The sequence below is a fragment of the Aspergillus alliaceus genome (genome assembly GCF_009176365.1).
Source record: "Aspergillus alliaceus strain CBS 536.65 unplaced genomic scaffold BDW43scaffold_78, whole genome shotgun sequence".
NCBI classification, from domain to species: domain Eukaryota; kingdom Fungi; phylum Ascomycota; class Eurotiomycetes; order Eurotiales; family Aspergillaceae; genus Aspergillus; species Aspergillus alliaceus.
This window is the reverse complement of record NW_022474761.1, coordinates 95319-118098: the sequence shown is the minus strand read 5'-3', so window position 1 is coordinate 118098 and position 22780 is coordinate 95319. Positions and strand designations below refer to the sequence as shown.

The following is a 22780-nucleotide window of genomic DNA, read 5'->3' as shown; positions in this document are numbered from 1 at the left end:
GATGGCGAAGTGCAAGTAATTCTGAGATAAAGGAATGTTGTGAGATAGGAACCCTGCTGGTGACTGTCTAGTACAGGGATGTAATCAGCTTACCAATTTTACCAGCATTTAGTTTCCTATTCAATCTGTCGGAGATCGCCACGAGCGTATCGAATTGTACTCAACAACACAAATATGTAGGCCTAATTCGTTGAATCTAGTTACAAGGCTGGCCTAAATACGGTGATTAAAGTAGAAGGGGCCATTTACTTTCCAAAATAGGAACTAGAAACGATACTACGACAGAGCACGCTCTGCCTATTAGAATTTCTAACGTTGAAGCAAAATCCAAGCGGCTTCTAAAGGTCGAACAACGTTTGTGCGGGACAAGGCTGCTAAGCCCCAGTAGTCTCCCTCACCCTGACGAAGAAGCCCCCTGTTGAATTTATGGCGGATGGTTGGCTCTTAGGTCGGTCACTAATGAAAACATAGACATCACTGTTCCCCACTGCCTCTTCGCGGATTTATGCTACAATCTCCTTAATTGTTCTTTCCCTCTCATTCAGCCCTGAGTTTTCCTATAAACCACTGGGTTTCCTCCAGCCTTCGTTCAGCTTCCCGCGAACATGGAGCTTGGTTGGCTTGAGGCGGCTGTCTTGACAGCTACTACTATAGGTAGTACTTAGGTATGATCTCAATATAAGTCTTACTGTAACGGGCTAATTGTCCGTCATTATAGGGTAACATTTCTTACTCTCCTCCGTACTACCCATCTCCTTGGCCGACCGGCCAAGGTGACTGGTCCGAGGCATATACCGCGCTGTCAGGATCGTCTCCCAGACGACTCTAGATGAGAAGGTCAACATTACAACTGGTACAGGGTATGATTGGGCTAGTTTTGGAAAATAAGATCCGGTTGCTAAGTATTCAGTTCTGGGCAATATTGTAATTACTACACCTAGACGCCCTTCTCGACATCATGGGCATATTCTTGATCGACAGGTTAAGTGAAGTTCTGCTTACGAACAAGAAAGGAAGAAATTTCTGTAAATAAGTGAAAATCAGAGACAGTACCGGAAATAGAACGGCCTAGCGCATAACACTTTCAACGGCCGCCTCCTAGTTCGACACCTCGCCACATATTCCTCCGCTCCTTAGATATCTTACTGCTGAAGAGTAAAATCAAGCTTGCCAGTGCCCTTGAACCCTTCCGCAGTAACCATCTGGAAAACAGGATTACCAGGCTGAAGTCCCAGCTCCTGCCAGCGCTTGAAATGGGCAGCAACGTCAACAGAACCGGAATGACGGGGCTCGCGGCGAACGGACCACAGCTGGTTAAAGTTGGTAACACCATAGATCTCAGGGACATTCCTGTAGGGAAGCATATAGACATCGTAGACGCCGCCATCGGCATAAACCTGGCCGAGAATATGACCGTTGCCCGGCGTTCCAGTTCCGTGTGCTTCGACGACGTACCATTCGGTGACGGGGTTCGTGGTCCAGCCATACACCGCCAGAGTGAAATCACCTTCAGCCTGGAACTGACCCTGCCAAGACAGGGTTCTAGAAAAATATCGAGTTGCGTTAGCTTCAGGCGGGAAAGGCTCAAGTCTAGATTAATGAAATGCTCACCGAGGATTTCCACCCTTGAAGCCCTTTCCGCCCAGGAACTCGCTGTTCGTGTTCCAGCTGAGTTTGAACCGTCCGCTGTTGTCGAACTCGGAGTATTCAGCGCCTGCTCCGTTATCGTTGTACAAGGAGTAGTAGAACCCTGCGGGGTCTACGCCGTCCTTGCTGATTTTAAAAGTGCCATCACGCTTTTTGATGCTTGCATCTTCCGTGGCGTTCACGATGAGAGCGCCCATGTGTTCGAGAAATTCAGAAGACCTAGCCACAGCTTGGACTGTGGTGCTATCTGTGGGGGCCGCCAGCGCTCCCAAGGCCGGAAGGAAGAATAGCAATCGACTGGCTGACACCATGTTGGCAAGAGGTTTGCGAAAATGATTTTTGCAAAAGTGATTCTTTAAGATTAGGAATATTTGTCTTTGAATGATAGTCAAAGAGCTTTTGAAAGGGCGTGTTGTCTGCTCCAACTATTTTTGCAGTACCTAACCTGCTGGGACATGGAAGATGAAGAATTAAATAGACACTTGGCAGGATGAAACCATTTGCGTAAATTAGACCCTGAAGTCGTTTCCGTTGCTTATGGGTCATATTCGCAGATAGACAAATCATTTAGGCTTACCTATCATGACAAGGGACAATTCCGAGGTAGTTAATATTTTCAGGGTCGAGGCACGATCTGTCCCCACTCTTCATTGTTGAGACAGACACCTGCGATTTTGTTCCTGTAAACCCTGGTAATTTCGTTGGTGGGCAATATATCACAGAAACCAAGCATTCGTTGGTACGCTAGTTGCGGGGATTATAACTCAGTAACCGGTAGTATACAAAATTACAGACTAATGATATACAGCCAAACTATATTATAGTATTAAACAACGACGGTGGAGTACGATTTCTCCCTGGCCCGCTCACAGTGACAAAGTTCCCTGGTTCAACCAGTATGATATGCTAGAACGTACATGTCCAAGGTCCAAGCTGGCATACATCGGGTCTCTAGCTGGTCATGCTGTAAAGGAACCCAAGTTAGCTAGAACAGGACAGGACATTCCTTAAAAAAAATAAAATAAGGGTAGATTGTATTGCTCAGTTGGGACGCGATAGAAGTTCAGAAGGTCGGTATTTAGGCTATAGTCGGCTGTTGCTGACCAGACAAAACCCGTTGGATAAATAATGGAAGTTTCAGCTTCTTTTGGTAAGTCGAGTGGATCCCCCTTACCTAAACAAAAAGCTCGTTTCAAGAAGGTGCAGGGATATCTCAAACTGCCAATTGCACAGCCAGTTCGACTTCTTACCACCCTATAACTGATCAATGCTTCATATTCTGTGCTACCATTCATTCAGTGACAAGGGTTCAATTAGTCTTCCTTCATACCCTCCTGGCCCTCAGTGCTCTCGTCTCGGTCCACTGCACTAATTCTCCGGGCTGCGGTAAGAAACCTACTCTTACGAACGGCGTCCACCGAATCAACGGCCACGAGTAAATCCTCAAAGTCCCCGACAGCTACGATGCAAACAAACACATCACTTCATATTCGGCCTCCACCACCGTGGCACACAAACTTGAACAATGTGGTGAATGGCGACGGCATCCAGACCTGGTACAGCCTCGAAGCTCGGGCAGAGAGTAGCGCAATTACTAAAATTCCAGAAAATGATATTGTTCATTAATCAGTTCAGTTCAAAACATTAAGTAGACCTTTATTAAAACAATTAAATTATTTGATGAAGAACTGCCTGCATTATTGAAATATCTTTATAGATTCGATTCAAGATAACGACCTACTGAACAATATCCCTCACTTTTTATATACTTGAATAAAAACAACACACATTTATTGATAATTACTATCATATTTGCCAACTAGCTTACTGTAGTTAAACTATTTAGTTTATTATCTTAGCGCATAATATATAAACCTACGCAGATTGTCTAATAAAAACGGTGGTTAAAAGACAGCAGACATAGTAACAAATGTATCAGCTTTGCAGAAACAATATAATATCAGGGTGCAGGCTTGGACAGACAGGCTAGCAGAGCTAGTACACAGACAGCCCACTGGTCAGACTATATACAGGCAGGTAGACGAGACACAGCCTAAGGAGCTACGACGGGGTCAGGATCGTACAGGAAATAAACAGGGCTGGCACCGTGACATAAACGAAAGATTTTGCAGATAAGAGTACAGTCTTTAATTTGATATTTGGGAGTTTTGAAATATACTGTAAACGAGGCCAGTCTCTTGAGAGGACTTTCTACAATTGAGCACAATGACACCAGGATGGCAAGAAAGAGACACTGATACCGTCGGGAATAGATAGCCTGCACGCCCGGCCTGCTGTTGGGTGTTCGAGCATCTGCAGCTTCGCAAGTTGTAGAGATAAATAGCGCTACATGGGGTGTGTGTGTGTGTGTGTGTGCCTTCATACGCTGACCCCTCGCCTATAGTTGGAATCAATGTTCCGTTCTCTTCAGAGATACGTTAAACTTGACAGCTAAAAATATCGTGATCAAGCTATAAGAGCAAGTCATTACCTTCAGTTTCTCTGTATCCGCACTGATCCGAAATTGAGCTAAATTAAAAAAGGCATGCAAGTATACAATTAAAATCATATTGTTATTTGAAAAGCGACCTAGCTACGCTCTAGCATAGATCAAATGGAAAGTCTGCCATGATTCGGATGTCAGCCCCAGAGTAATCAAACCCAGCACGTCCCCAAGCATTAATGGCCAAAGAAGCACTGCTGATAGATACCCATAAGCTTATTTCAGGGTGGACAAGTCCTAAAATGCCTGTCTGGTATACTAAGAGCCCCTGCACAGATCAAAGAGAAAGTTGTCCATGACTCTCTAGGTTGCTAGGCTCAGAGTCCTCAAGTCCCTCATGCTCATGTTTACCAAACAGATATGTGAGCAAATCCACTGCTCGAGAAGCCCTCGGTGGAAAGAATCTGATAGTCGTGAGCGCCTAGCTTCATTCCATGCGAAGCCCAAGCATTGAAGTGGTTGGCAGTGGTAACTGTTCCAGCTGAGCGTTTATTGCGGCGGATAGACCAGTACTGCATAAAGGTTGTCTTGCCAACGATAGAGGGCTGTTCGACCTGCTGATGGGTGTAGATATCATAGACTGATCCATCGCTAGTGAAAGATCCCTTGTGGGTCATGCTAGGGCCGGGGTTGTAGGTTCCGTAATTCTCCAAGATATAGTATTCAACGAGAGGGCCCTTAGTCCACCCATACACAGCAAGATAGGCATTTCCAGAGGGTTTGAAATCTCCAGCGAAATGAATGTTGCTAGTTAAATGTCAGTTATTTATCAGCAGAGCGCTAGGTGAATAGATCTTACCGGGCACTGCCAGTACTCCAGCCCTTGCCAGAGGTGAAATCGCCGCAATTTTTCCAAGACACGCTGTATTCACCGTTCTTTTCATTGTTGTACTGGACAATACCGCCACCGTTGGTCCAGAAGGAGAAGTGATAGCCATTGTTTTCTCCAGTCTGGCTTGTGGTGATAGCTCGCTTGGCCATGTTAATATCAGTGGGAGCTGCGAAGGCGCTTGCGAGAGCACAAGCAGCCATGAGGAGACCCGAGAAGGAAACCATATTGAAGGAATAACTGAGTAACTTTAAAAGAATGACTGTGGTTAGAAAGAAGTCTTTTCATGGGAAAAGTGACCCTTTATAGCATTGGCCGATGCAAGTGGGTGCCCGTTCCTGCAGTATTACAAATTCTAGATGTCTTGCTTTAATTTTAAGCATCATTTAAAGGCCCCACATTTCCCAGGGTCCTATCTCATAAAGTTAACCCGTTTCGGGCTAGCATATTAGTGCTAGGGGCGTTGATAGTGGTACAATCAGGAGAATAACCCAATAGGAAACAGTGATGCTGTTTTCACTAGCGGTTTACGTAGTTAATGCTCGAATGGCTTACCAAGGGTGGACTACAGGGCACAAGGCCTCTGAGCATTTTTCCAGCATCTCCAAGAATCTAGGCATAGCTACCATGTGCGGGAGATGATCTTTATACGCCATACTTACTGCTGTTAGAGAAGTGGGCAAGGCGTCCATGGAAGGGAAATGGGAATCCTCCATTGATACCCTTCATTAAATGTTCCTCGGCGATTTAAGTTATCTCAAACGGCCCGGATTCTATGGCACCAGGCAACGACTTTTGCCTTTCAATTGCCCGTCTTCGCTCATCAAATGCACCAGTGTGGAAATGACCTCCAATTACCCGGTTAATTACCCGGTTAGACTACCCTGTAAAGAGAATGTTGCAGGGTGTATTAGCCAGCGCGAGGGATATAGCCTGATTCACTATCCTTTATTCATACTGGACTTTATCTAATAGGCCCACCTGTGCCAGTAACAGCAAATGCCAGCGAGATGCGATTTTTGTGCAAGTTAAGATGACTTCTCTCCGCCTATCTTGACTTGACTTCCAAGTGGTGTGATTGGTTAAGCCTCGGTGTCTTGGTTAAGCCTCGATGTCTTGGCAAACCCTAGTGTCATTCTGCGGCAGCCTCATGCCGTCCCGTTGCCCATAATGGGGTCCACAAACCGAGGGTTGTGAATAGCCTACTGCTTAAAGTGATTTCTGCAGGCAGCAGAGATTTGCAGGCTTGTACGGGTGAGGAAGTGAAGATCATATATCCTTCCTAGTAGACTATCGTGCGGCGCTACGTTTCTATGTGAACGGGGATCTTCATAGGATGCAGTTTGGCGGTTAAATTCTATAACTTATGTACTACCGAGGTTAAGCTTTTCACATTCCAAAATATATATAAAACCAAACTATAGCTGCCCCTAGAAAATCTCCGTTCGGGAAACAGGGCCAATTATATTCAGCTCTAAGCCGTTTGTGGAACATTCTAACGGTATCGTAGCTGGCAAAGGGAAACTAAGACATGCACATTACTCTTAAATTAAAACCTACCGTGGCCTTCCTGTGGACCATTGCCACCCTGAACAAGGCAATGATCAAATTGATGGCCATAGAGATGAGCCTAGATTTTTCGTCTCTACTGTCTCGAATCTGGTTATAGTGACTCGAGGACGTAGCCCCGGGCGTTACAACAAAATCCTGGCATGGAGGCAGGCCCCCTCTGTTTAACTCTAAGATAGGGGGCGATTATCTCTATTCTTATGCATGTTGGATTTCCTAACAATAATAAGTCCCTAGGTATATAAGAATACTAAGGTGTAAATTCATAACTGTTAGCTTAGCAGCTTGTCTTATTGATGACGATATTTCGGAATAAAGACAGTTATCAATACATTAACCACAGCTGGGTTTATCATGGAATATGCCCAAGGAATATGGAATTTGTTATGAACACGCGATGGTAAGGTATTGTAACATCTATTTCAGCTATTCGTGATATATCTAATTTTAATAGTGAGTCCTCGGTGTTTTGTCCGCTGTTTGTTAGAAAAGGATACCTATGAAGCAGGGATTTTCATGACTTTGCGTTGTATTTCCCTTTACCTAAAACTGCGTGCCAACTCTCAAAAAATATGTTGAATGCTGTTCAATCTGATCAGTAAACGCGGAGAATTTGCTACCTAATTGCGTGCTCATACAATGACTGATTGTCTAGAAGGTTTCATGTTAGCAGTAGAGCATATGTTACTGTCTGTATCTAAAAGGTTGTTGTTCGATTATATCTTCTTGACTTGGGTAAATTATACTTAATCCTTTCGTCGAGGAGTATTTGTGTTGTGGATGCCACTGATTTCTTACATTGAATACAATAAAGACCGTTCTCAAGCACATAAAGCAGGAAATTACAGGATGGTGATAACTGGCAAACTGAAAACTTGGCAATCAAACGGTTGTTCTATATGTACATGACGGGAAATAGTTGTGTATACGATACTGATTGAAAATTTGCATTTTGCTTTAGTTGCCAACAAAAAATCCAGTCATTGGGCCATGCAGAACGAAGCCACCTAAGTGGTGACAAATTTAGCAAGTCATAAACAACGCTCTGTAGAGGCCATGTCACTTGTTCCCTCGAAAACACACCATATAGGCATTAAGTAAAATTCCAGGAAATAACTGGGCGAGCGCCTTGTATTTTGATTACACAGCTCCGTGTGAATAAATTGACCCCCAATTGTACTGTAGATAGTGGATGGCAAAACGCGGCCAGAAGACGATTATAATGGAGGCGACCCCAAATTCAAAAGCTTTACCGAACCTAGACACAAGTAGACTGGCGTGGAAACACCGGTACGTATCGTTGTGCTTACTATTTATCCACGACGTCCGCAACTAAGACGGCCGTAGCATTCCTATTTCGAACACAACAGACATGTCATTCGTATAAATGATGAAACCAACGCATAAGCCGTGTGCATATGCCTCCTCAGTTTGCTGATGTCCTGGTCCAATTTCATTAACTTCCTCACCGCGAACTAAGCCGTTATTATCTTGTACTCCACCGTAGCCGCTACTTCCTTATCCATTTCTACGAACTCCCCAATCAATGCCAGGTTTCTAATTCCATAAGGAATAATTTGGGGGCGATATCCCGGCCCCCTTGGTAGTAGTGAAGCCGACATGCGAGGCACAATGCAGGGAATCGTATTTGCATCAGGTAGTATATCCTCTACCGGGAATCTTAAGTGGAGTAGTAGTTCGGTCATTATCTCCTCACCAGAACAATGGAGCATAGGCTTATTGATGAAATTCCCTTGTAATGAGGCCGAAGGCCGTATCCCCGTAGGTTTTAAGGGTCATCCGACTGCTGCAAGCACAACTTGCTTTACATCATACTTAACACGTGAGTAGGACCCGCTCATTGAATTTGACGCACCGCCCCTCTTGCCGCATATGAACACTGTAGATCTAGAATGATCATGTTGTGGTACAATACTAGACGGCGACATATAGCAAGCAGCATCGCTTCTGGGACAACGAGAGATGTTAATGGAGCGGTAGAGCTGGGGTCCATGTATTAATTGACTGCCCCCGTGGCCAGTAAGGCAGCGACAGGAGCCACGACGCAAGATTAGAAGAGCATTTAGCAACATTTCAGATAGATGGGTCGAGCAAGACAACGTAAGGAAGGTAGGTTAGACGATGCCCCGCAGGACTAAAGCGCAATATTAGGCTTTGCAGAGGCATCGCAGAGGTTTCAGAGCCGCGCGCCACAGGGCCGCTAAACGGCTCCAAGTTCATTGGAAAGTAATGGTGTATTGTACATAAACATATATAAGGACTAGATAATGTTACCCTGCATATCGCCTAGGCGAGAGGTCAATGTATGGATTTAACACCACTGTATAATTGCAGGTTAAGGACCGTGATGAGTTACGCGTGGTTTCTCATGGCGGCCACTTTCCCAACCCGTTGGCTTATATGCAAGGTGAAAGCGCTGCGAAATAAAGGAAGTGGGCTGATACGGGTAATATGTTCTTTGTCTGAATTATGAGGCTTACCGCCAGCGGCCGCCCTATATACTTCGATATACAGCAGTAAAAGAATGCCCATGCTCGCTGCGCTAGTCCGTCGGTGTTACCATACTATCACTAAAGGTCCCAATAATATGACTGATAATATTGAAGTCTTTCAACATCCATACGGACATATTTCTGAGTCTCAGTGGACTTTTCTGCTTCCCGTTTGGTGCCGCTCATGGAGGGAAGATGAAAGAAAAGTAGTTCTTAATCTGGGTGATGTTCTTCATTAATTGCCTTGACTCGGATTATTCTGTAAGGGTACGGGAGTCGGATGGCGGAGTAAGAGTTCGTGCCGTCTAATCTGACTATGAGCATAACAGAAGAGGGAACAAAAAAGAATTTTTTAAGAAAAAAACCATAGAGAGACATGGAGACATACAGAAACACCAATAGAGATATTTACTAATGAGAGGAGCCCAGATGGCCACGGCGATAATTTGACCGAAACTCCACGAGTCGATTGCGATGGTTGGAAGACTGAGTGCTACGATTCCGAAAACGTAAAAGAAGTTGGAGGATAGAAGGAGAATTTCAATGATCGCAGTTAGTGTTCTGGAAACGAACCTAACTCTTTTGGATACTAGCCATGGATAGGCTCGGTGGTAAGTAGCTTGAAACGATGGCTTTCGGTTGAGCCACCTCTTGGGATAGAGGGCGAGACGTTGCAAGGCGAGGATTCCATATATCCCAATACATACAAAATTCAGGATGTCATCTGTTATCCCAAAGAATATAAGGGCCATAGCGCTAAAGTAATAATCGGAATGTGACCGGCAATATATAAGGGGAGGAGGGTGATAGCCACATTTGTCTAGATGACTGGCGATTGCAATACTCTGCAAATTGGCCGCTCTAGGTTCCATCTTACATAGATGGAGAGTGGCACTAGACACCACTATCGTAATAGCTGACCATAGAGAAATATACCACGAATGTAAGTCAACCCTGTGTAGAATCCATAGGCCATGTGTGATCGGAAGCACACCCATTAACGCCACAGCCTTGACCATGGAGGTGCTCGATGTAAGCTGCGCCAAACTAGTTGCTTCATAGAGCTGCGGGCCAGCCACAAGAGCGGTCAGGGCAGCAAACTGAAAGGACAGCATGTAGAAGCATTGAGCCTCCTGAAACTCCACTAATGTGAACTTAAGGGCGGAGAAGTGGCGGTGTCGTACGCATCGTGTGGCTTTCGGAAAGAATTTTAGTATGAGTACAGCGAAATGGATAAAGGCAAGGATGCCAGATTGCATCGCAAATGAGAGCAACACCTGGGATTCACGCGAAAAGATAAATATTAGTAAGCCATGCAGTCAAGATACAGAACTTTCTAGGCAGATTCACCCCCACACCACTAATATCCCGATTTGCGTTAACGTTGATACTACGACAGGTCACAGTTTCGAACTCTGGTTCGGGGTGGGCGAACAGGCGATAAAACTCGTCCGGAGGGTACCCCTCTGAACTGCATCCCTTCAACTGTGGATCTGGCATTTGGCAGTACTGGTCAAGGCACTTCCCGATAAGGGCCCCCAAAGTACTGTTGACATGCAGATAGTAGCGTTCTGAGGATGGACCAGAGTTACCTGTGCGCTCCCGGAGACCGACGACACTAAAGCACCTAGCCAAGGTATTGAACGATTCGAACACCTCAGATGGGTCCATGCAGGAAGCGGCCGTTAGGTCAGATTGGTCCCTTGCCATTATCGGTTAAACGAGGAAGTGGCACGTATTGGAGGAGATTCATGGGTTGTTGGCTTTGTAAAGAGCAGAACCAGTAAACGCCAGAGATTAAAAGTTTATGTTAGGTTGTGCCTTTTCTCGGATCCCTGAGACCAGACTTATGCTATTAATAAATCCTCAAACATTGCTAGTTCTTTGTTAATCCAATCAATGGGAAAGGAAGCAGTGAGACATCCGCTAAGTGGAGTACCACTTTATCTGTTAGGTGGGTCATTTTGGGTAAAACAAGTCCTACATTCGTTAATTGGTTATTTGACTGGCATAGCTGAGCTAATTATCCTATTTTAGGATAACCCATGAAACCTACAAAAACGGTTCGAGAGTTTCACATAAACCAATCATATACTTATAATGTCAAATTGTCCACCAACATATTGTTGTCGTGGCATCACGGTACTACACATGGAAATGTGGTCACGTGCATACATATTGCGAACTGTCAGATAAGATTATAAGATAAGAGACATATGCCCTGAAACGAAGGAACTGAGTGAAAGGGTTACTACCGCCCGCGATCTGTCCGCAAAATGACGCTGTGATCGCACTGCCAAAGCCTTCGCTCTGATTGGCTGTGCTTTTATGCCAAGATGTTCCCTCATTGGTTGTCATATTTCACGGTAACATGATCTCCTTCTCCATGATTTGCTGTTTTGCCTAGGGTTCATTTCGTATCTAGGCGTCCATTATACATTTTTTTAATGTACAAGGAGATTCTGCTGCTTTCTATACCCATGTCTTAGCTTAGTATTAGTATTTTCAATGTAACTGATTTTGGAACCTAAACTCTTTCATGTTATTTATTTATTAATTATCCTTGTATATATAAACTGTCCGCTCTCCCCCCTCCACCCTTTACAACCATCAGGAAGAATATAAGGATCATGTAGGTGAAAAAGTCTCTCTCTGCAGCCTCTGTATATGTAATAGCAACTGTATCTATACTTGCTTTTTTTAACATTTTAAATATCCCGTACTTATGGCCCGCCCTGTAGTCTGATCTTTCTTAACAATGAGTGCTTATTGATATGGCTTCTATCTGTTCTGGGTACCTGAGACTGTGGGATCAAACTCAATATAAGACTTGTGATACTTGCCACTGTCGCTTAATACTGTGGCCCTCAAGTCACCACCTGAATCCAAGGTCATAATCTTCTACTCAAACTTCCATGAAAATATCCTTACGTATATTGGGACTATTATTATCCATTAAACAACAAGGATTGAGCGTTGTGCTGGCCTTTTGAGGAAAATAGCTGACAATATAACTTTCTACACTTAGGACTTTTATAACTGCTTACCTTCTAAGTAAACATGGAAGTATATTTATCTTTTTGAAATACTGCTCTCCGGAAGCTTGTCTATCTCTTGATTTTAGTTATCTAATATAAATACTCATTCTTCTCTCTTCTTTCTACTTTACAGACCCAATCTATTGTACCTTGTTTGACTGGGCCACCTTTCTTGTGCAATCCTTATCTGTCAATAAATTCAAACTACAAACTCGGATAGGATTCTTTGCTTCTACTAATATCTTATCGTTTCAGGGCTTACGGCGTGCGGCAGCGCGCGTCACTAGTATACCAGGTGTTTGTCCCACAACTTGACTCAACACAATAATGTGACCGGTTTCCTTCCCCGTGACAGTGCTGGGCCTCTCTCTTTACTGGTCAGTTACTGGACCCTCTGGTATATAGACGTCTGGCTGGCTCCGTCTTCTCCCTGTCCCCTCTCTGTTCTCCTCCTGCCTCTGACCTCTGATCAGCGTCTGTCCTACATACAGCGTTATACAAGTATTATCCTAGACCGTGTCCTGTGTCCCTATGTCTGCCGGCTGCTAAGATGATTGGTTGATTTTGCTGCGGGGGGAATACTTGCGAGCAAAAGAGGAGAAAAGGAAGGAGGGAGAAAGAGATAGAGAAGAAGAAGAAAAAGAGAGAAAAGAGAAAAGAGTAAATATAGAATAAATATATATATTACACGTACAGCTCGTCCTCCCTCACTGTCGTTAGTCTAGTTCTATTGACTGTCTTAATATAGTCTTCTTCCTGAGCTGTTCTATAAAATTCTCTATAACTTAAGAGATCTATTTCAGATATTACTAGATATTCTAAATAGCTTCTTTTTTCTATATATCTGTCTACTCTGGCTGCTTGCGCCTATAGAAGCATGCGCGATACAGGACCTATAGAACCTGCCAGCACTGTTTATCCCAAATAGCTTCTATTAGTCCTGTGCTAGTCCAGTATTAATATTCGCTAAATCTTCCAGTGCCAGAGACTTAACTGGCTCTTCCTTAATAGAAGACTGCAGCCTGTCCAGTACTGTCTCTGTCCTGGATACTGCGGCATTACTAATAGCTACCCTTGATTAAGTTAGTCCGGCAGTCTATTTACTCATAGTATAAGCAACCCTGGCTGTTAGTAGTAGTAGTATATCAGATATGCTACTATTACTGTGCTAGGGCCGCTATTACTATAAGATATCTATTCTGCATAATGCCTAATATCACTCTTTTATTTACAGAGGAAGATAACTAATACTACAGCCAGAGACATTACTATTTACTGTATCTACTATTCTCTAATAATCTGTTAAATCTACTCCTGCTGTCAGGGTGCGGGCTCGGGCAGGCAGGCTAACAGAGCTAATACGCAGGCAGGCTACTGGTCAGGCTATATACAGGCAGATAGACGAGACGTAGCTTAAGAAGCTACAACAGGATCATGATCAGGCAAGAAGATAAACAGTCAGGATCACATGATAAAGCGGTGGGGCCAGACAGAATAAGTGGTCTGGGCTAGCACTATGACAGTACTCCCTCTCTTATAGCTGAGCTCTGTTGAGGCCAGACCCTGGCTTATAGGGGTAACAGTGATAGTAGTTGGCAACAACTTGCTTTACATGCTCCAGATACTCAGCAGGCTTCTTGGTAGGTTAATCATAACCAGTCTATTTTACAGTGTATTTCAGGCATAGTCTACTATGTTCCTAATATTTGTGGCAGGAATCTAGGATTTCTTTAACTTGCCATTTCTCTAGTCTATTAACTTTAACAGATAGTGGGGAATTGATACTCTGTCCTGAAACAGGATCTTCAGCAGCGGGATAAAGCAGTTGAGGGCACTGCCCTGTGTTATTTCAAATAGGGGAACAGGAAAAACTAGCAGTTAAATCATTGAAATTCATGGTGGAACCAGAACCATTTGGCACAGAGAACAGGCCCTTCCAACGTCCTTGGAGCAAGGTGATACTAGACGAGGTACAACCGTAATCGCTTCATGTCTGTTAGAACAGGTATACCCACATAGATGAATTGCTCAAGACTTTGACGTACTGGTAGAGTTCACAGATAAACCCGGCTGGGACAATAACTGACGAGACTTCATGGTAACTATTCAGATGCCGAAAAAACAGACAGATTAGTCAAACTTCTGTCTGGCTATCACTGTACAGTTTCCCTGGCAAGGTTAGAGCACTTACAGTAAAGTAAGACCACCTTTAAAGTCAACACAAGTATCAGAGACTATTGGAAAGTTGATGCAAGTGCCGCCAAAGTTAACATCTGTGCAGAACCCTATCTTGAATTGAGGTCAATAATGCTCTTGTATCTAAATTCGAGAACACGTAAGGCTTACTTGGGGCGATGCTGCCGATGCAAGTCCACTAAGGACAGCCGCAAGCGGGGTAAGTTGGCTAACTTTGACCATTGTGACTGCTTCGCTGGACAGACAATCTGTTTGAAATGGAAAGTCGAGGTAGTTGTGAAAACGACTTCAACGCGGGTAGTGGATCGGGAGGGAATGGAAAGAACCTAAATATGTCGACTTCGTGGACCGTAGAAAGGGGTGCCTGTGTATCTCACCATGAGACCAGCGTAATTGAACCTGTTATTGAGAGTCAAAATAGCCGATTGGAGCACTCGCTTTGGCAAATAGGTTGGCTCTGCATCATTCTACCTGCAAGAACTCCGATTGGTTCGGCCATGGACCTACAATTGGGTCCTGCTAGAGCTTGTGCTTGGCATGTCTCAGCTGCGGCAAGAACACGTATAAAGGTTGCAAAGGGAAGGGAGTGCTGTGATTTAGACTAGCCTTCAAAGCAAAAATTGTCATGTATGAGGCTCGATCAAGTAAACGATAGAGCTGTGTATACAGAAGTTAATCCATATAGATGCAGACTGGTTACCCCCCAATCTGATATTTATATACGAGAGCTCGAGTTTTCAGATGAGAATTCGATATACCTAAATTTGCAGACTTATTTGTACCTATTAAAAGAGTGGTATTTTCCCGTCAAATACAGTCACTAAAAACCCGATGGCGGAGTTGCGTTTTGTCCATGATTCATACGGCGGGAAGGATAGCTTGGTACACCGCAGCGGAAAATCAATAATGGCTGGCTGGCCGATGTTGCATTGACAAGCGTCTAAGGTTAGCGGTATCCTTCTTCCGTGGAGGTGCTGTGGGGCAATTGGCATGTGCTTTAACGAATGAAACATACTCATGGTGGGAAAGACCATCGTCCTAGGCGGCTTCCAGCACTAGCTATGCCACTAACAGCCTTAGTAACTCGGTTAACTGGTTTAAGCTGTCATGGTGCTCGCGACTCTAGCTGAGAGCGAGGTGGTTGCTGAGCCTGATCAGCCAAATCCATGGGATCGGCTTTCTAGTCCCAAAGGAGAGAGTTCTCCGTATACGTCGGCACGGTCCGGAGGAAAAGCGAGTTCTAAGTATGTAGGGTTTAATACAAGTTGAAGAAGTAAGAGCAGTAAACGGGCTTCTTGACGGTTTTAATCAGTTCTTTCTCTAGGAACAATTAAACAGAACTAGGGCCATGATTTGCTACAACCGCTGCAGAGTTTGCGTATAACGCCGCTAGGCATATTTTTGGACAGCGCGATTATGATACTTTTCCTTAGCCCCTGTCTCAGCGGCACCGTACAGAGACAATGTGTAATAGTCACACGAGGCTGCGGCTTCGGTCTAGGCCATGATCTGACTCGCATCAGGGCTAAGTTAACGATGTCACATCACATGAGCGCTAGCTAGACTGGCTGACCCATTCCGCAAATCCATACCCGCCCAGCCAATCCGCAATATTGGTGAGTTAGGGTTGACACTGATCCAACCCGCATGGGTATGAGTTTATGGCATCCAACCCAGTCATGTCATTTCGTTCAATCATAGCCCTGCTCACTCCCTTCCGCCTCAGGGCTTCCCCACTTTTTCGCCTGGGAAGCGTCTGATGAATCTCCAGCTCGCCACATTCGCTCAGCTAGCATGCAACAAAGTGCCCCGTTCCAGTCTCTAGAGAGATACACAAGCGCCGTTCCCACGCCACGAATAAACCACCGTTGGTTTGCCAAACATAAGAACCGACCATGCTGTACTCATAGTATACCGCCCTCCATCTCTGTGGCTGCAGAGAACATTTGTGATACAGCTGTAAATTTCGTAACCCACTGGTCTTCTAGTGAGCACGCCTTGGAGACACTCTAGAGGAGTTCCACATTAGAGCCAAGCTCTCCATCGTGCTGGATGCTCTCTGTTAGACTAAGGTGGCGACCAATCAGGATCCACCCAAGACAAGTCCAAAGAGGCGCTTCTTTCTGCTGTTATTTCTCCCACACCTAGCTGATAATTTGAAACTACGTGACTTAGGTAGCTATCAGGTATTTGATCACTCCAAAACTTACACCTTCACGTGCAGTAACCAACCAAGAGCAGGGCTTGCATATCAAATCTACAGAGACCTTTGCTACGAGAATTGCACGGCTAGCGGGGGAAATCGACACACTTAGAGCAGCAAATGAGGAGTGGAAGGGTCAGGCGGCCAAGGCAGAAGTTTCAATGCATGATACGCGAACTAAGCCACACGAAGCACATGCTGTGGCTGAGAAGCTCCAGATAGAGGCTGTGGATTTTCAACGCTCCCATGAAACGCTTCTCATGGTGCAGAAATATCAGAATGCTGCAAAGATTTGGATCAAACGCTACAATATCTGTAAAGGCAGTAGAGGAGGCGAAAAGGTAACTAAGCCACGTACCCTAAAGCTGAGAAAGGAAAAAGATACTCTTTCTAATTGTACATGTCAAAGCACCTAACCTAGTAAATAACATAAAGTCAGTATTTAGATTTCTGGTCCTAATTGCACATGAGCTGCTCCCCACACAACTGCAATCATTTGCATACCCAATATCTCAGACTGAGCAGTAGAAGATATGCGTGGGTTTAGAACACTGGTGCATCAGCCTGCTTATTGTTATGTTCGTTTACACACTAACTGCAGATTCTGCCTTGCACTGACTGCTTTGCTACAGACCTTGTGATAGAATTATAGTTATAATTATAAATTTTTATAAATAGAGTTATTTAAATATATATATTTTATAAGAAGCTAGCTCTATATATACTGTATTAGTAGTTCTTTATACTTATTTCTTAAAGTATAATATTAGTATTGTAGCACTATGCTTAAGTATTCTTAAATATTATCTAGAGTATATAAAATTTTTAGCTTGTATATTAAAGGTACTAATTCAGTCTACTACAAAGAATATTCTATTTAAGATATAATTAACTCTCGCAAGACGAGCGGTTATCGCCCAGGACGGTATTTCTATCACTGATTGTTCCACAAGCAGTGCGCTATCGTTTCGCTGGAATCAGGGTCTGCATTCCTAAAAAAAGCTAGCTTGAGTAATATATTGAAAACTCATTTGCGAAGGATTCGACAGTAGCGCGAGGAAAGCCGGGGACTCTGCCGAGGCACACACAAGACATTCTCAGCACTATCCACAAAGTTTAGCTTGCTAGACGCCCATACCTCCGACTAATTTAGTTGGGTTGACCAAGCGGACTTACTTTCGATCAATGTAGTTTCATCAATGATCTTTGGGTTCTCAGACTGTTGGGAGGTGCTCAAACTAGAGGTTTGCTGATGGCGGAGGGCGCGCTTCAAGCCCGGAAGAGTCGGAAGCGTCATCTTTGCCAGCGGAAGACCCCGAACGGGGACGATTCTGCACTTTTCCAGATATCCTTCCACATCATAACAATCAAACCAGTCACCTCGCATATCAGGGTCAACTCGTTCTGTCGCAACCTGTATCATGCTCGGCTGGAATGAAGCATTGTCGGTGAGATAGCTCCTCTGCTGGTGTTGAAAATGCGTCCCTGCGCCACCAATACTTATGAAGGGAACATTCAGCTCCATAAGGGCTCCGTGATATCCATCGCTTAGAAACTTCTCGAAGTGCGCTCTGATATGTTGTAGCGGAAACAGTTTCATCGGAAGTCTAAATTTGTACGCGAGTTCCTCGAGTTCCTCGAGTTGGTGCGACGGATTTGTTAGACACTGATATCCTCGCTCGACACATGCACGGTAGAGTCGATGGGCGAAACTTGCTCGTTCCAGAATATGCGTGCCAGACAGGGGGGTATTAAAGAACAGCGGCGTTGGGTAAAGGCTTGTCGCTTGTGTTGGTATTTCCGGTACTGCAATGTCATGTTTTGGAGTCACTGCGAAGGGGTCTTGGCTGCTATCTTCTCGCTGAGCCTGTACAGCAAGCTCTTGGATGTCAGGAAGAGGGATCTCGGCGACATCGTATAGGTTGTCGTTAGCATTAGCTACATCCCCTTCCGTCGTATCAACAACCCCTCCGCGTGCTCTTGTCTCTACCGCATTTCCCTCAGTATCGAGGGGGTCAGCGTCATCTGCTGCCACAGAAACGACCCGATTTGCAAAGGATAGAGATTGCGCTATGGTTTGGTGGAGCCTCAGCGCGACATCTGGACATGTTGACAGCACACCGGATTTAATCAGATCATCAGTGAAGGATAGAAATGTCGCATTCATTTGTTCGACGAGCATTTCCAGTTCATGGACCTGAGTCTTCAGTGCCTGTAGCTCGGCCTCCTTTCGTGAACGATAGGCACGCTGTGCTAACCTGACCTGGGTCCTCCGCCTCTTTGCTTCCTGATTAGCGTTCCTAGATTTTTTGACGCCTGCAAAAACCTTACATTTGGGGACATATCTTGTCTGATCTGGCTTTTCGGACGACCCCTTTTCCTCCGCCCAGTATGGCACTCATCAGGAGAAGGGGTTCTCGAATCCACCATCTTTGACGAACGAGGGGGTCTAGATGAAGATACTGCCCGTCACTCTTGCTCTGGCCTGTCTGGAGAGATCAAGCAGTCTCACCTTGGAAGGTGTAGGTCGCTTAGTGAAGGCTCTCCGTGACGGGTGAACGCCGTTTTGCCTAAAGCGCTTAGAAAGGTTCGCCAAGCATGCGTAGGAGAGCACCGTCAGGGGAAAGATGATCGAGGCCGTTTATTTTACCGTCTTAGTATCATTTGTATCTGGTCTCTTCTTCGAGAGGCTTGCCACCAGTCGACCGCTGACGGGGCAATGGCGAAATATGGGGCGAACTTGGGTTGAGGTTTGGGTGACTAATCCTTGGATCAATGCCCACGTCCAGTACTGACATCATTTGTTACTGCTCGGTTTTGATTACTATTCATGCCCGACTCGAAAGGGGCCATGTCCGAATTTTTGGAATCACGTCTTAACGAATATTATTATTATTATTATTATTATTTGGATTCATACGCTGACCCCTCGCCTAGGTGATATGCAGGATCCCACTATCTAGTCCTTACATATATGTCTAAGTACATGAACCACTACTTCCCGACAAATTTAGAGCCTCGTCACGGCCTGTGGCCTACATGTCTGGTGTTATGTTCTGCGGCCCTGTGGCTCGCGGCTCTGAAACCTCTGTGATGCCTCGGCGAAGTCCAGTACTGCGCCTAAGATGCTACTGTCTTGCATATCATCCTGCTCACCTTGCTTACCTTGTTATCCTCCTCCCAGTATGTCTGATATGTCGTTAAATACATTGCCAGTCTTCCTCCGCAGGGTTTGGCGGAGACCTCGTAGTCTCGGGCAGTCAACTAGGACGTGAACGACCGTCCTTAACGAAGATTACGACGCAAAATTGGCACTGGTTACTATTCCGCTTGCCTTGAACACTCGAATACCCTGGGGGCCAGTAACCGGCACTCGAGATCCTTAACTAGCCCTTTGATCTACGAACTGACAGCCCAGTAACGTGTCGAGTTATCAGCTCGACCAGTAATCGTTGTTACATGCCGGCTGAATGAATGCATACATTTAATATTCAGCCTAATTCATTTCACTATAGTTTCTCAACATACTCATAAAAGGTGGAATCATGTCCCGAGTTCTTCAGATCTCCATTCCGCTTTTATGGACGCGGGAGTAGTAGCAGTAACCCTTATCATTTGCCCATGGTCTCTATCCATCATCGCTTACGCCGGCAGTGAGGTTGTGAACTTTACCAGCAACAGCAACAGCACCAGCAACAAGCTTTATAGTAAGGCGATCGCTCGTGATCAGAATCGTCTGGATTATTCGTCCTTAATTTGCCATTCGCGACTGTACCAGGCAACGTCCGTAAACCTGCCAGCGACATCAAGTAGGACGGACGACTTGGGCGTATTTTGTGTGCACATCCTTCCCCAAAGCTGAGTGCACAGGAAGGCCCCAAGGGCCAACACGGTGGATAACAAGTCAGGTAATTCTCTGGATATCCCCGTTGCCCTAACACCGGGCATACACCCAAGATATGAAGGCGACGAATGTGAACTTGTATCGAACTCTGAAATCTAAGGTGGTACGGTTTTGCGCATTATTAAACATCGGCAAACATTTTTGAATGCACACTCGAGCCCCTTTCACCTCTAACTTAATAGGTTATGCTACAGCCGTTTGAGGGCTGAGTCGCCTCCAATACTCGTGCCTCGATGAGACAAGAATACAATCTCTGGTTCATGATTACTATGCTGCGGAATTACTAAACCCTAGATTAAGCCCACAATCAGTTACACCTTGCGAATTGCCTGTGTAGAGCGTATCTAATCTAGACACGGCGCAATACATGCAATAGTGATGCAATTCAATTCGTTATACCATCCCTTTACTTCCAAGGTGTCAAGTGTAGTAGATAGGACCCATGTCCAACTCATGCCGTACTTTCCTGATGGCAAACTCCGCCAGCCAACTTAGTTCTGCTACGAGGTCTGCCATATCCTTAATGTTCGAAGCCTCTTTTTCCGACATATTGAATGAGAGAATGTGTTCCATGAGACCTACCGCCACCTTCAGAAGTCTTGCATCATCTCGGTACGAATGGAGTGGGTCATGAAGGATGTTGCAGAATCCAGTGAGAAGTACCGCCATAGCGTAGATGACCAGAACCCTTAACATCGTTGGTTTTGGTGAGCAACGGATCCAGTTAATTTAAAGACTATATAAAGAGAAAACTTTTAACCATACCAGAAAGCCCAGCCGACCAGTACGCGTTCCGCCCATTTTAGATAACGAAGAGTCGATCGACTAACCTCAACAGGAAGAGCCAGACTCGAGCTTAATCCGCCTTCCATTCTGTGGCCTTTAGCAGGCGCTTTGCACTGAATGCTTGCTTGGTGGATGGTAATTATGCACATGCAGTAATTAAAGTGCAACATGACCGAACGAATGCTCACATTATAGTCAAACTTCTCCCCATTGGATGACATACTAGGACGCCTATTGGGGAAGATGGGACAGCCGCTACTCTTCCAAAGAGTCATCCAATTCCCGCATTGTTTTCGAGAGATCGGCATCAGATTTCTCAAGGGCTTTCACCGAGTACAGCTTGCTATGTACCTTTGATTTGATCAGGCTCAGGCGTAAGTCGAAGGGGAACACTGGCCCAGCTTCGTCGGTAATCATCGGGGGTTGCCCTATGTGGGGGAGATATCCTTGTCTACTGTGTAGCAGATCCAAAAAAGATTGCGGAGTTGTTCCCATTTGTTCTCTCCGCAGTCACCATAGGAAGACACTCGATTGGGGGCAATATTAGCAACTAGTATCATGAGTTGACAATTGGCAATAGATAAAAGATAATCAGCGGCTGCCAGGCTCCCTGACAACAGCTCATAAAGTGTCTATAGCGTAGGTCGAGTTGTTAGCACCGACTTGACCATTCAGACATTACATTAAGGAGAGTAGAAGACCTGCCGGAATAGTTGCTGCCTGTGCTATGTCCAGGCTTGCGGGTTCTTGGAAGATTTGGGTCAGAAGAAGTTGGCTCTTAGAAGCCATGGTACCATGGTCGACGGTTGGGAAAGGCGTGATGCTCAAATGGATCGCGACCGGAGGGAGACGGGCGGCAAAGCTAAGAAAGGCGAGAATGCACGTTCTGCTGCTAGCATGCGCCTTTCTCAAGCCCGACAGCCGTGGCCAATACACGGCCTTAATTGTTTCTTCAAACAGTTCGGCCTCGATGATTGGAAAGATTCGCATCATAGGGGATTTCCTATAGGCGTCAAGGTACAGGCGCACAACCCACCAGTCCAGAAGTTCACGTATCTGGTTCGGCGATCACGCTAAAATAGGACTGAATTCGTGGTCCTGTTCATCCTGCCTTGATGCTAGTCTAGGACTTAATTTGTCGCTCGAGACAGTCAGCCAGTACAAGCTCGTACCCATTTCCGGATGCCTGGGAGAAGGTCAGGGATGACTGTAGGCAACATTATACGGAATATTTCTCTATCGCTAGGCCACACGCGCATCAAAATGAAAGCTAGGGCTGGTCCCTGCCAATAGTGCTTAGGGGGTTATCCACAAACGGGAGGCCATAAGGGGTTTGCGATATACGCAGTGGTACTATTTCATCAGCGCACTCCACAAATAAAGCATACATTTAGCGGACATCATTCTTACTAGAGCTGGCATTCCGCTTGAAATGTTAAGGCTAGAAGCTTCTCGAATCGTGTGATGCGCCCAGAGAGCCCAGTAAGTTTCTGCGGCCTATACAAGTTAGTTAGAACACGAGGGATGAGCGGCAGTAACCGGAGAGATAATTGCAATGGTCTTACTGACCGCTAAACCTAGCCTCTCGCCTC

At 45.2% G+C, this 22780-nt stretch overlaps 8 protein-coding genes across 8 annotated transcripts; all 8 read right to left on the bottom strand.

The window, feature by feature from the left end:
* Positions 1 to 1142: 1142 nt before the first annotated feature.
* BDW43DRAFT_316606 (glycoside hydrolase family 11 protein) lies at positions 1143 to 1958 on the bottom strand (the record flags this gene model as incomplete). Its single annotated transcript, XM_032048335.1, has 2 exons — positions 1143 to 1542; positions 1612 to 1958. The coding sequence occupies 2 exons, from the start codon at positions 1956 to 1958 to the stop codon at positions 1143 to 1145; spliced, it is 747 nt and encodes a 248-aa protein (XP_031894541.1).
* Positions 1959 to 4483: 2525 nt separating this feature from the next.
* On the bottom strand, positions 4484 to 5206 carry BDW43DRAFT_323553 (glycoside hydrolase family 11 protein; the record flags this gene model as incomplete). Its single annotated transcript, XM_032049769.1, has 2 exons — positions 4484 to 4897; positions 4950 to 5206. 2 exons carry the CDS (start codon positions 5204 to 5206, stop codon positions 4498 to 4500), a joined length of 657 nt encoding a protein of 218 aa, XP_031894540.1. The 3' UTR covers positions 4484 to 4497.
* A 4068-nt stretch (positions 5207 to 9274) lies between these two features.
* On the bottom strand, positions 9275 to 10535 carry BDW43DRAFT_323548 (uncharacterized protein; the record flags this gene model as incomplete). Its single annotated transcript, XM_032049768.1, has 2 exons — positions 9450 to 10535; positions 9275 to 9366 (listed from the first exon to the last, which is right to left on the bottom strand). Exons 1-2 carry the CDS (start codon positions 10318 to 10320, stop codon positions 9275 to 9277), a joined length of 963 nt encoding a protein of 320 aa, XP_031894539.1. The 5' UTR covers positions 10321 to 10535.
* BDW43DRAFT_293492 (uncharacterized protein) lies at positions 9742 to 10863 on the bottom strand. The gene has a single exon (XM_032043831.1). The coding sequence runs from the start codon at positions 10769 to 10771 to the stop codon at positions 10346 to 10348; it is 426 nt and encodes a 141-aa protein (XP_031894538.1). The 5' UTR covers positions 10772 to 10863; the 3' UTR covers positions 9742 to 10345.
* Positions 10864 to 13818: 2955 nt separating this feature from the next.
* Positions 13819 to 15158, bottom strand: BDW43DRAFT_293490 (uncharacterized protein). The gene is made up of 4 exons (XM_032043830.1): positions 14446 to 15158; positions 14291 to 14388; positions 14145 to 14201; positions 13819 to 14084 (listed from the first exon to the last, which is right to left on the bottom strand). The coding sequence occupies exons 1-4, from the start codon at positions 14515 to 14517 to the stop codon at positions 13949 to 13951; spliced, it is 363 nt and encodes a 120-aa protein (XP_031894537.1). The 5' UTR covers positions 14518 to 15158; the 3' UTR covers positions 13819 to 13948.
* Positions 15159 to 17388: 2230 nt separating this feature from the next.
* BDW43DRAFT_293486 (bZIP transcription factor) lies at positions 17389 to 19173 on the bottom strand. The gene is made up of 4 exons (XM_032043829.1): positions 19011 to 19173; positions 18830 to 18947; positions 17675 to 18776; positions 17389 to 17601 (listed from the first exon to the last, which is right to left on the bottom strand). Exons 2-4 carry the CDS (start codon positions 18926 to 18928, stop codon positions 17501 to 17503), a joined length of 1302 nt encoding a protein of 433 aa, XP_031894536.1. The 5' UTR covers positions 18929 to 18947; positions 19011 to 19173; the 3' UTR covers positions 17389 to 17500.
* Positions 19174 to 20822: 1649 nt separating this feature from the next.
* BDW43DRAFT_316602 (uncharacterized protein) lies at positions 20823 to 21274 on the bottom strand (the record flags this gene model as incomplete). Its single annotated transcript, XM_032048334.1, has 2 exons — positions 20823 to 21090; positions 21168 to 21274. The coding sequence occupies 2 exons, from the start codon at positions 21272 to 21274 to the stop codon at positions 20823 to 20825; spliced, it is 375 nt and encodes a 124-aa protein (XP_031894535.1).
* A 592-nt stretch (positions 21275 to 21866) lies between these two features.
* Positions 21867 to 22178, bottom strand: BDW43DRAFT_316601 (uncharacterized protein; the record flags this gene model as incomplete). The annotated part of the gene is made up of 1 exon (XM_032048333.1): positions 21867 to 22178. One exon carries the CDS (start codon positions 22176 to 22178, stop codon positions 21867 to 21869), a length of 312 nt encoding a protein of 103 aa, XP_031894534.1.
* Between the last annotated feature and the right edge of the window lie 602 nt (positions 22179 to 22780).